The 13162-nt window shown below is 38.2% G+C and overlaps 1 protein-coding gene across 2 annotated transcripts in view; it reads left to right on the forward strand.

The window, feature by feature from the left end:
* The first annotated feature begins 937 nt into the window (after positions 1–937).
* LOC124438305 (ubiquitin carboxyl-terminal hydrolase 47-like) overlaps positions 938–13162 on the forward strand; it is a 30246-nt gene continuing 18021 nt past the window's right edge. The window contains exons 1-17 of one of the 2 annotated variants that reach the window (XM_046988360.1): positions 938–1442; positions 2405–2564; positions 2745–2841; positions 4189–4267; positions 4448–4514; positions 5635–5714; positions 5831–5890; positions 6798–6887; positions 7194–7247; positions 8272–8313; positions 8589–8686; positions 9773–9842; positions 9976–10194; positions 10404–10483; positions 11611–11662; positions 12152–12231; positions 12790–12955. In XM_046988360.1, coding sequence (XP_046844316.1) covers positions 1062–1442; positions 2405–2564; positions 2745–2841; positions 4189–4267; positions 4448–4514; positions 5635–5714; positions 5831–5890; positions 6798–6887; positions 7194–7247; positions 8272–8313; positions 8589–8686; positions 9773–9842; positions 9976–10194; positions 10404–10483; positions 11611–11662; positions 12152–12231; positions 12790–12955 — 1875 coding nt within the window. In that variant the 5' untranslated portion in view covers positions 938–1061. Of the gene's footprint in view, positions 1443–2404; positions 2565–2744; positions 2842–3966; positions 4044–4188; positions 4268–4447; positions 4515–5634; positions 5715–5830; positions 5891–6797; positions 6888–7193; positions 7248–8271; positions 8314–8588; positions 8687–9772; positions 9843–9975; positions 10195–10403; positions 10484–11610; positions 11663–12151; positions 12232–12789; positions 12956–13162 lie in introns of those variants that run through there. The other variant, XM_046988361.1, reaches the window with a different exon arrangement.

Here is a 13162-nt window from a genome sequence, read left to right on the forward strand (position 1 = left end):
AAGTGCTGTACCAACAACAAACTCTGCCAGTCCAAGTACTAGTTTTTGGCAAGAATATGCAGTTTTCCTAACTTGATTGTGTTCATTATCCAATGATTCGTCTGCATTCATCTTTTCTCCAACACACTTTACTGATGACACACATACACTGTTCCCTAATACTTTTTTCCTAAGGTCGACCACAAAATATGCACTCTATTTAAGGGGGTGGGGCTATCAGGCCCATTTTTTATTGTCTACTCCCAAAATATTTTCATTTAACTGTCCAATAAATAACTAAAGTGTTATCTCACACTGCAAATTCAAAAATAGATTACATAAAATATATTGCTCCCCCTTTAAAAACACTTCCTTGCCCTTCCCACAATTCATTTTGCCCAAACACTATGTGCAATTTCTAAATTGGAGGAAATATGCATAAAAAATTCACGTATTTGTATCTTTACAAAAGTCTCTTTGGATTTTATATTTATTCATTGAGATCGTCCTGCACTAGTCGGTCAAATTTCAACTCATTTATATACAGTGTGATGACAATCTGCTGTTGATAAAAAGTTGATTACTTTCCTGAAGTCCACTTTAATTTTCTTTTGCCGCTTTAAAATCACAATAGATTGCATCAGGCTCTTCTTAAAGTTGCCTTAAAGCGCATATGAAGTCCCGCACCTTTCTGGTCGATACCATTACCACACCCCAGCTAGTGCGTAGTTAGCCTCTCGATAATTGTTGGGCAATATAATATTAATATATACATGTTATAAACGCAGAAAAAATTTATTTCAAAAGACCTTAATACGGCATAACATGAATGTATGTTCTGAATATATAATAATTTATATCATTTATTGGCCCACAACGAGCCTATAACGAGTGAATATTTGAAAATTGGCGGAGTGTGTCGGAGTCTCATCTTTGGATGAATGTCAGCACCTCTGTATGCTGTATAATGGTGACGTCATGACCATTAGACATGGCGGACATTTCGTTCAAAGCGAAACGACTAGCCAAGAATTATTTCCAAGCACAAAAGTGTTCATTATGCGAATGAAGCTCTAAAAGGCATGGCAGGGAGCATTAACAGTCTTGTACCTTTATCCTCTGACGAAAATGACTCGAAAAACGATGTTCTGTGTATTGTTTACGACGAAACTTCCTTGACGTTTGACCAGCGTTCCAAATACAATTTTAATTTTCCTCGCTCGACATCTATCCTCGAATTGTACAAGAAAACAGCAGAGGAGTTTGGCTACGACCCAGAAAGCTTCCTGCTTGTTTGGAAAAGCGCGAAGGCAGGCCATGAAAGCGAAGAACGAGAATTGACAGACAATGTAGAAAGCCTACAACTGGAAGAGGTTTGCCAACCACCGGAAAAGAAGAAACACCAATTTTATCTTAGAAAAAAGAATGGTAACCCCCCAACTCGTGTTAAGCCTCCTGCTCAGGTGTGATGGATTTTGTTCCGTTTGTCATTCCGACTATGAATTTTCAAGACTTGATAATTTTTTCGTAATAACTGAAGTCAAGGGAAATAGATTGTGTTTCAACCCCAAACTGCCATCTTTGCCTGGTTTAGAGCAGTTGATTAAGCTTTTACACCGTAAATAGCTTATAAACTTCACATAAAATCTAAACTTCAATGCTAACATTTACAATAAACCTGATTTGATCCCGGCTTTGCTTGGTAGAAGATATGTGGGTTCATTGCTTTACATAAATTCAACTATTTTGTGTCTTTTTATTTAATTTGAAAATCATCAGCGTGTATGGATTTTCCAGCAGGCGCACCCCAAATGTCAGATTTTACACCGTAAATTACCCACCCTCTAAGAAACATTTTAAATGCCCTTAAATTGTAGTAAGACAAATTGGTAGTATAGTTGAACTTAGTTTCTCTGGAAAATGTTTCAACTCTTTGCACCAATTTTGGTGGCTACACTACTAAAATTGCCCTTTAAATCTAGAATCTAGATTTGTCTTGCATCACTTTGTTTTTTCCTTCCAGCTTACCACCCAACTATTGCCAACAAAGATGTAAAAGTTAAGATCCCCCCGTTATTAAGCACAAGGATGAGAAAATTCTCACTATCTCCTTCCAAGCATTGTACTTTTTACCCTTATGCTCCAACCATGCTTGGTGATTTGAAAATGTGACTTTGTAAAGATGCTTGCATCAAATTTGCTTGTAAACAGTGTTTTGAAAAGCAACAATCAAGAACCCTTTTGTTAAAACGGAAAACAATAATTAGTCCATAATCATGAAACTATCATTCCCTATCCTGTACTAGTAGTATGTTTTATGTTTTATTCAAATATTGGCAATGGTGAATAGCTTTACACTATTAGCATTTTATATTGGGGATATAATTACCGAAAAAATGATGATGTCATCTTATTATCTTTGTAGGATAAGAAACCTGTGGAAAATGCTGCGCTAGAGGACAACAGTATAAGCAACATGTTCGAAGCTGATTCTTCAAATACAACGTCGAGTACTTCTTACTATGGACCCTATAATAACACAAATTCCTTCAATAGCTGCAGCGACCTTTCCAAATCAGAAACTGGTTCGTTAAAATTCCTATTATTTTATGAGCAGCTCAAGGGCTTTCGATTTTTGAGCATTGGAATCTTCTTGGTTGCAAAATATGATTTTTTTTCATTCTAATTTTAGTTCTTTCTGAAGCTAATCATGTGTAATCTCATCATGTCGCTCAACAATAAACAATTAGTATTTTTGTTCGTAGGCTATGTTGGTCTTGTCAATCAAGCAATGACTTGTTACCTGAACAGTCTTCTTCAAACATTATATATGACACCCGAGTTTAGGAATGCAATATACAAGTGAGTGAAAGTTCTTTTCAAATTGTGGCGCTTGCATGCCATCCAGTTTATATTTTGCCTTCTGTCCAGTCTTCTTCAAACATTTATGACACCCAAGTTTAGGAATGCAATATACAAGTGAGTGAAAGTTCTTTTCAAATTGTGGCGCTTGCATGCCATCCAGTTGTATATTTCGCCTTCTGTCCAGTCTTCTTCAAACATTATATATGACACCTGAGTTTAGGAATGCATTATACAAGTGAGTGAAAGCTCTTTTCAAATTGTGGCACTTGCATGCCATCCAGTTGTATATTTCGCCTTCTGTCCAGTCTTCTTCAAACATTATATATGACACCCGAGTTTAGGAATGCATTATACAAGTGAGTGAAAGCTCTTTTCAAATTGTGGCACTTGCATGCCATCCAGTTGTATATTTCGCCTTCTGTCCAGTCTTCTTCAAACACTATATATGACACCTGAGTTTAGGAATGCAATATACAAGTGAGTGAAAGTTCTTTTCAAATTGTGGCACTTGCATGCCATCCAGTTTTATATTTGCCTTCTATCCAGTCTTCTTCAAACATTATATATGACACCTGAGTTTAGGAATGCAATATACAAGTGAGTGAAAGTTCTTTTCAAATTGTGGCGCTTGCATGCCATCCAGTTGTATATTTCCTTCTGTCCAGTCTTCTTCAAACATTATATATGACACCCTAGTTTAGGAATGCAATATACAAGTGAGTGAAAGTTCTTTTCAAATTGTGGCGCTTGCATGCCATCCAGTTTTATATTTGCCTTCTATCCAGTCTTCTTCAAACATTATATATGACACCTGAGTTTAGGAATGCAATATACAAGTGAGTGAAAGTTCTTTTCAAATTGTGGCGCTTGCATGCCATCCAGTTGTATATTTTGCCTTCTGTCCAGTCTTCTTCAAACATTATATATGACACCCAAGTTTAGGAATGCAATATACAAGTGAGTGAAAGTTCTTTTCAAATTGTGGCACTTGCATGCCATCCAGTTGTATATTTTGCCTTCTGTCCAGTCTTCTTCAAACATTATATATGACACCCTAGTTTAGGAATGCAATATACAAGTGAGTGAAAGTTCTTTTCAAATTGTGGCACTTGCATGCCATCCAGTTGTATATTTTGCCTTCTGTCCAGTCTTCTTCAAACATTATATATGACACCTGAGTTTAGGAATGCAATATACAAGTGAGTGAAAGTTCTTTTCAAATTGTGGCACTTGCATGCCATCCAGTTGTATATTTTCTCTTCTGTCCAGTCTTCATCTTTATTGAGTAATTTGCCCTCTTGAGTTTTTGTGGCTGCTTGGAACCAGATTTTACTGATGTTACAGATGGAGATACAAAGGCAGTCAAGAGGAGGCCGAAAAAAGCATTCCTTATCAGCTACAGAAACTATTCGTACAGCTCCAAGTATGTCATTAATTTTCTACGCATGTATGTCGATTCAGCTGGCTAACATTTCATGAAAACGTATTTAAAGTTTAGATCTGCACTTCTATCCTAGAAATATTCTTCTTCTGTTGTCTGTTAAACAGATGTAATCACGCATCGGAAACCTGTCGTCAATTTATGTTTGTAACTTTTTTTTAGTTTAGTGGTAAGAGAGCTGTGGAAACAACTGATGTGACAAAGAGTTTTGGATGGGACAGCAGTGATGGTAAAACCATATAGTGTAACCATTCTTTGCAATGTTATACTGTTGATGTGGATAGGATATAATAGGATGGGATAGGATATAATAGGATGGTATAGGACATTGAAAGTAAGTCTGAGTTCAAAATTCGGGTTTTCTTGTCCCATCTCGAGACTACATAACTCACGCGTGATTGATGCGAAGTTCTTAAACCAATGAAAATCTTTCTTGCATCCTTTCACGCGTGAGTGTTAGTAATGAAACGTATGAAACGCCGTTTTCGAGTGGCCTGAGTGAACGCCAGATGCGCGTCCTGTTTAATTTAATCTTCTCTCTCTTTCATTTCTCAATTGTGCAATAGCACAGCGAGTAATGTTTTTAAGATTCTTTTAAAGGATCAATCTATGAAAGATGTTGAAGACATGATATGTATTTATTTAAATGTTGTTGTTCAAGCAGTCGTTATCACGTAATTTTATGTGAAATTGAAACGAAGCATGATATACTTAAAAGCTTGTCCACGGTGTGTCGATGAACAAAAAAAAATTAAGAACAACGTATATTTCTTCGACCAGTCAACGTCATTATACTCTTTTTAATTAGCAGACTATCTCTGTGCAATATGGCATCAGTTTTAAAGTTTTAATAGTGTTTTTAAAGCATCTATACATCGTAATCACATATGTATTTCATTTTGTCTTGAGAATCGTAGTTGCCATATGTTATGGAGTTTTCCAGAGTTCTGAAAACCAACAGAAATTTGCGAGAAAACCGTAAGAAACTAAACCCTTGAAGAAATCCAAGAAACCAAAAAGGAAACCAAGAAGACGAAGAAACCGCGGAGAAAACAAGAGATAAACACACGAGTTCTGAATCGAACTATTTTAGAATTTGAGCACTTACCCGAAAATTGAAAAGAATCGTTTTAGAAATTTGAGACGCTATTCCTAAAACAGTTCTTTGTTTTCTCTTTGTGTTTTCTCGGGTTTCAGAACTCTTTGGTTTTTATTGGTTTTAAGAACTCTTGGGAATTCTATAGTCACGGCCATTTGCCGTGGCAATTGCGCTTTTCAAGGCAATACTTTGGATTTTTCATCACGGCAAAGTCTCAGGTTTTAACATTTCATGTTGTTGGTCCGTTTAGCCTGGCAACAACACGACGTGCAGGAGTTGTGCCGAGTTATGTTTGATGCTTTGGAAACGGTCTTTAAGAATACGGATCAGGTATTAGTGCGTCCGGAAAATGATCAATGTACTTATAATTCTGCGTTGAACGCGTGTGGATTTTTTATGTCAATGCATCGCCTAACTTACGTCAATTGCAATTCTATAAAATTCAGGCACAACTCATCAACCATCTTTACCAAGGACAGTTGAAAGATTATGTCAAGTGCCTGGAGGTAAGGAGTTATCAATTATTAAACGAGGTCAATGAACTTGATATGGATAATCATGTTGACGTTCTTTTGGTCGATATATTCCTTGAACATTGCGTTGTGTAAATTGGTTGTTCTCCAGCAATTGCTGTTCGAATATGGAAAAAAACTAAGCAAATAAACTCACGCAAAAGTAGTGACAACTCACCCCATGGCAGTGTCTACTCTCCCCATGGTAGTGTCTACTCTCCCCGTGGTAGTGTCTACTCACCCCATGGTAGTGTCTACTCACCCCATGGTAGTGTCTACTCACCCCATGGTAGTGTCAACTCACCCCATGGCAGTGTCTACTCACCCCATTGTAGTGTCTACTCACCCCATGGTAGTGTCTACTCACCCCATGGTAGTGTCTACTCACCCCATGGTAGTGTCTACTCACCCTATTGTAGTGTCTACTCACCCCATGGTAGTGTCTACTCACCCCATGGTTAAATAAATAAGTTAAATAAATTATTAGGTGGGGCAGGGGCGTAACGTGACATTTTGAACTGGGGGATCTGCGAAGCACAAATTTTACCCACAGAAACGAGGTACTTATAACGCATTTTTTTGAAATGTTAGCAAGGGGTGATACATACAAAACTTGTTTTGGGAACACTTATTTTACCATGTGAAAGTCGTATCATTACCGACAAATGTTGCGTCTCACTGACTACTTCTCTAAAGCTGGGGAGGGGTGTAGAACCCCCACACCTCTCCCGTATGCTACGCCCCCGTAGAGGGGGGGCTGCATCAACTCCCTCTCACTTCTGAACATAATTATCTTCTGTCGTTCTTTCATCTGCTTGTACCGACCACCATAGTGCCAGAGTTGACACGTTTGTAGGTATCTCTTTAAGCATCAAATAAACCTTTATCGTTCTTTCGCTAGTGTGAATACGAAAGTGCAAGAATTGACAAGTTTTTAGATATTCCTCTGGTCATAAGACCGTTTGGTGCCAATGTCCCTCACGAGAGCGTGGTAAGTATTAAGTTTTCAGCGAGTTTCTACATAGAGCGCTTTCTTCCAACAGTAATATTTAACAGTTTTTCTTTTTGATTTTACCGCCGTCTATGAAGACGAAACGTACAATAACTTTGCTTTAAACACTTTCGCGTTGAGGCTTACGTACTTATGCAGTGGCGCTAAAGTTCATATTATTTTATCGTTTTTTGCTCACGATCGCGTTAGATTCTGGAATGTAGCGTCAGAAATGCTTTTCCCTGTAGTTCAGTCTATATCTGCTATTTACGTATTGAGTGTTTCCTTTAATCATTTTTTTGTTAGGAAGAAGCCCTGGATTCATTTGTAAACCCAGAGACACTTAATGGAAACAATCAGGTGAGCGAGGCATATTTCTTTTCCACGCATAAAGATCCCTTTATTTTCTTACAGAACCCCCATTTATTTCCTTACAGAAAGACCCTCTTAATTTCTTTTCGTAAAGACTCTCTAATTTCCTTTCAAAATAACTCCCTTATTTTCTCACAGAAAGACCCTATCTTATTTCCTCACATAAAGATCCTCTTTATTTCCTTACAACCCCCCCTACCCTCCTTATTTCCTCACATAAAGATCCTTTTTATTTCCTTACAAACCCCCCAACCCTCCTTATTTCTTCACAGGTCTTTCTGAAGAAATAAGGCCAGGATCTTCTGAGGAAATACTGAAATACCCTTATTTCCTCACATAAAGATCCTCTTTATTTCCTTACAAACCCCCCAACCCTCCTTATTTCCTCACAGAAAGATCCTCTTTATTTCGTTACAAACCCCCCAACCCTCCTTATTTCTTCACAGAAAGACCCCGGTATTTCCTCACAGAAAGATCCTCTTTATTTCCTTAAAAACCCCCCAACCCTCCTTATTTCCTCACATAAAGATCCTCTTTATTTCCTTACAAATCCCCCAACCCTCCTTATTTCTTCACAGAAGGACCTCCTTATTTCCTCACAGAAAGATCCTCTTTATTTCCTTACAAATCCCCCAACCCTCCTTATTTCTTCACAGAAAGACCCCCTTATTTCCTCACAGAAAACCCTCTTTGTTTCCTGACAAAATAACTCCTTATTTTTTTATGGAAAGACCCTGTCTAATTTCCTGACATACAAACTCATTATTTCCTCACAGAACATCCCTCCTCCCTCCACCTTTATTGACTTACTTATCTCCTTCCAGAAACACCCTCTATTCTGTGTAGCAGCTGCTTTTAGGATTTAACGAAGAGGTTTATCATCACTCTTTCCTGATGTTTTCTTTGTGGCTGCAACCAGAGTTGGGAAGAGAGCAACCGCGTTGTCCTTTCATACGTTCATACAAATCAAGTGATGAGTGACAGTCATTGTTAGCTTGATCTTTTATTTTAGTACAAATGTGACAAGTGCGACAAGCTTTGCGACGCACACAAGGTTTGTGGTCTGTATTTCAAATATCACGAGTTCACAGCGTTCGTATAGTCTCTTAATGAAAAACATACTCACACCTGTAATGTTGCGTTTGAAAAACTTAACCGAATGTTCTTTTTTGAGTTGCGATCAAGCTAAATTGCACATTAAAATTTTTTGTTAGTTTTAATTTAGGGGTGATTGATTTCAAACCCCAACGATCCCCATTCAACCCCACTTCATCCTCGAACCCCACTTCATTCTCGCTTCACATATACTATACTACGCCTTTAAAACAGGGTCTAAAATTCTGCAAGTTCCCGTACATCATGATGCTGCAATTGAAGCGGTTCGCGTTCGACTACAATCTCCTACATCGCATTAAACTGAATGACAGGTAAGATGGACTCCTCGTCATTCTCAGGTGGTGAAACAGTCCCACAGATAATGTATAATAAACTGGATTGCGCATTGCAATACAACGACCAATCAAAAGTTGAGCCAAAGTAATCGGGCGCTTACATTGTTATCACCCGATTACTAGGTCCCGCTCGAGGAGTGAAACCCAACTTTCATATTCGACAGAGCTTTGATGACGACGTATTTTTGTTATTTTTGGAACTTAGCGCCATGTATAAACATAGCAGATTTTATGGAAATATGATTAATATTTTGATTACTTTTTCGTATCAAGTGGGACCTTCCAATATGGCGGTTGTCCAGTCTTTTTTAGATCAGTGACCAGTCCACGATTGAAAATTCAAACCGTCTTTGCTATGAGTGAGCACAGAAAAAATTACACTACATGAACAAACTAGCGGGCTGTTTACGCCTGCGCAGCCATGTGCATTCATTCCTTTCATTTGTGACGTTTAACAATGATCGGCAAGCTAAAAAGTCAACTAGTTGTTTTGGACGATCGTCGTCCGCAGACCGTCCGTTAATTTGCGACCTGTATACAGCCAGTTGAAATTACTCCATTCTTGGTCATTAAACTTAGTGGTTATCTTAAGGCCCGTTCACACGATCCGATTTTGTCGGATCCTAAAAAACGGATGGTGCGAGCACATATAAAGTGAGCCTCCGACAGTCGGATCCGTCTGTCTAAAAAATCTGATGGAAATAGAACTTGCTCTATTTTCATCCGAAAAGATCAATGGTAGCCGACTAGTCAAGTTACATAGATTTGAAAAGACTTGGAAACAAGAACATATAACGAAGAATATATAGATAAATATACTGTATAACGCAAATTGCTGTTCACATGACTATAAATGTCCAAACTGGATCCGACGAATCTGGATCGTGTGAACGGGCCAGGAGTTCGAACAGTTTCATTCTCCTTCGCACAGGAATTCTGTATAGTTCTGTGGGAAAACGTACACCATAACTTAATTTTTTGCTAGTTCATGAGCGCCCATATTTAAGCAATGGAGACATTGTTGTGCTTTTATTTTAGTTTGTTTTGCTTCGGTCTTTGTAGGATGTCATTTCCACAACTTCTAAATCTCAACAAATATATTTATCCCAACGACGAATTGCTAAATTTAATGGTTGGTATGCTGCCGTATATTTTTTATCATAATAAAAGTTTTAACGTCACACGTCAAACCACGCATGTTGTTGTTTCTTTTTGCGCATGCGCATACATGATGAACTTGTTAATGTCATTTCTTCGAATACCAGGACAATGACGACAATCTTTCCCCGAAAAGTGATTCGCCGAGCTCCATTGAGACTGAGACGGACAGCGGTGTTAGCCTGACGTCATCGGAGAACGATACCTCCTCAGAGGATGCTCTCAATGACGTGTCAATGGACGTGAACGAGGGGTCTGCCGCCGGCTGTGCCGATTCAGATAACTTTGAAGAAAATGATTGTACACAAGACATGAAGGGGCCTGAGGTTTGTTCAGCATTCAACGAATTGGTTCAATCCCTGATTCCAACTCTCAATATCTCCATAATCTTTACCGCATACTTTTGTATTAGAAAGAGGGTGGATTACATTTAACGTGGACGTGTATAACAGAATGACATAACATACTAGAGCAATGCGGAGTTGTGTGAAAGCGGAAGGATTAATTTTTAACTCTTCTTTTTGCTCTTTTTAAGGGGTCGTTTGTGTATAAACTTTTCTCCATCATGATCCATTCGGGAAGCGCCATTGGAGGCCATTATTACGCTTACATAAGGTATGAAATACCATTGAAGTTTTTTATGTTTTAGTTTTGTGGGATTTTAGTTCGGCTTATCCTTAGATGTCTTCGAAGAAGTAGGTGGCCAGATTAGTCTTTATTCAAAAGTTCGGCTTATCCTTAGATGTCTTCGAAGAAGTAGGTGGCCAGATTAGTGTTTATTCAAAAGTTCGGCTTATCCTTAGATGTCTTCGAAGAAATAGGTGGCCAGATTAGTCTTTATTCAAAAGTTCGGCTTATTCTTAGATGCCTTCGAAGAAATAGGTGGACAGATTAGTCTTTATTCAAAAGTTCGGCTTATCCTTAGATGTCTTCGAAGAAATAGGTGGCCAGATTAGTCTTTATTCAAAAGTTCGGCTTATCCTTAGATGTCTTCGAAGAAGTAGGTGGCCAGATTTACCAACGTTTAATTTTTCATCTATTTCTGTTGAAGGCCGATTTTACATGAAAACGTTTCCAAGCTACTTTTACCATGTGTTATAATACGTCAATATAACTATTTCGGTATTATTGAATGTAGTATTTCATGTAGTTTTTGTTACTTTTAAGAAATAAAACATGTTTATGGTGTTTGCACAGGCTTATGCAAACCGAGGAGACCTTTGGGAGAACTCCAGAGCAGATCAGTGCAAGCCTGAGAGCGAGGGTCGAAGGTTACACCTGCTTGAGAGTTCTCACAAACCTCTCCGAGGTTTTCATAAGCCTGTGCAAACAAGAAAAATGTCTTTAGAGATGGACTGCTAATACTGATGTTGACTGACATTTCGACAACTTAATCAGTTGTCGAAATTATAACTACCGCTAAGGTTCTCGAAACGTCAGTCAAGATCAACACCAACAATCCTTCTCAGGACTCTACTAACCTGGACGATCTACAACTAAAAACATGTAATGATACTCCCGGACTCAAACCTTTCACTTTGAAAAACCATTATTATTTCACAGCCCATGTAGGGAGACAAAAACGAATGAAGTTAGTTCGTGCGTGACAAAGTACACATTCATCCGTGTTATATAATCTTTGTCATGTTGGCTGAAGTAAATTGCCTTTTTCCACACAAAATAGAAGTTTTCCACAAACTTTTGCTCGAAAAATTGGCAATTCATACTCACGTTTTTTCCAGGTCTTTTGAGGATGATCAATGGTATAGTTTCAATGATCAAACGGTGTCCAAGGTATCCTTTATATACATACGTTTCCCTTGTTAACAACCCACCCTCCTTTATGATCTCTCTCTACCGAGAATGCCAGAGTGGGGGAAGGATTCGATGGTATAGACACGTACATCGAAGTACATTTTAGTATGGATCCCTTTTGTATGGCTCCATCCATATGTCATCTTGCATTCACTTGTGTAAATTCGTTCCACTTTTTTCTCGATTCACATGATAATGTCATCTTGCTGTTGTAATCGCAGTCTGATAAAGTATGAAGAATTTGAACCCGTGCTGTTTGCACAGAGGCGAAACTAGAATGTTAAGTGAAAGGGGGGCATTTAAATATTCAGCTGTGCCCTGCTGATTTCTTTTGAAATTATAATCGCTATCAAACCAAATCAGTCAAGCAGAGCTGAATATATGAATATTCACTCCCCCCCCTCCCCCACTTAACGTTCTAGTTTCGCCCCTGTGTTCGTATAATGGTTTGGTATTTTTACTCTGTAGATAACCGAAAGCGATATAGAGCGTACATTTGGTGGATCTTACACGTCTAACAAAAGTTATTATTCATCAACATATTCAAGGTATTCCATTCTGGGTTATAGTGACCATTTCTGATAAAGTTTTACTCTAGGGCGGATTTTATGAGAAGGGGAGGGTTTTATTATGATAATACTATTAGAAGCTAGGAAATTGTGCAGCAGGACTGAGCAAAAGGTGAAACTTATCATTTCAAAGGCAAATACATATTTTCTACTACCACCATTTGCAATTGATTTACTAGTGTGCGCGTTTTCATTGAAACATTAAAAAAAATCCTGTTACTTTGTCATGCGTACTCCGTTTCCTCAGCTTTGTTGATTATTTGATGAAGTACTGTAAAGCTGTACAACTAGGACTTAGAAAAATTTCTTAAAAAGCTAATAACACTAGCACTTTCATTTGGCAAGGCTCACTCCTCTTTAAGCCTATAAATCTACATTAGCCTGAGGCACTGACATCTTAAGCTAGCACAATGATGCATCCTCGTTCTGTACCCCTCTCTCAAATTAGCATTGATCCGCCCTTGGTTTTACTTTACTTGTTTGATCGCCCGTTTTTTCCTATTTCGCATTATCCTCGTAAAATTTTTCCCTCCATAGCTCTGCAAACGCATACATGTTGATCTATCGTCAAATACGCCCAGACAACCGTATTTTTTTACAAGAGAACGAGCTGCCACAACACGTAAAAAAGCTGGTCGCCAGTCTGGGTAAGGAAGAACTACGAGAGAAAGAACTCAAGGAATTTAAACACAACATGTGTAAAGTAAGTCAGTCGATCGATCGATTCCCGCATGATACGCGCCTCAAACGAATTTCCCTACTTATGATAAAGGCCGCGCGGTTCAAGAATGTAATTAGACAATAGGAAAGGGAAGTCTTGTTGACAAAGATACTAAATTTGATATAAAAATTATAAAAGCCGTTTATTGGTCGGTGAAGTGTAGAAGTGTAATCCTTAGGTAATGATCGT

The sequence above is a fragment of the Xenia sp. Carnegie-2017 genome, unplaced genomic scaffold (assembly GCF_021976095.1).
Source record: "Xenia sp. Carnegie-2017 unplaced genomic scaffold, XeniaSp_v1 HiC_scaffold_19, whole genome shotgun sequence".
Lineage (NCBI taxonomy): Eukaryota > Metazoa > Cnidaria > Anthozoa > Malacalcyonacea > Xeniidae > Xenia > Xenia sp. Carnegie-2017.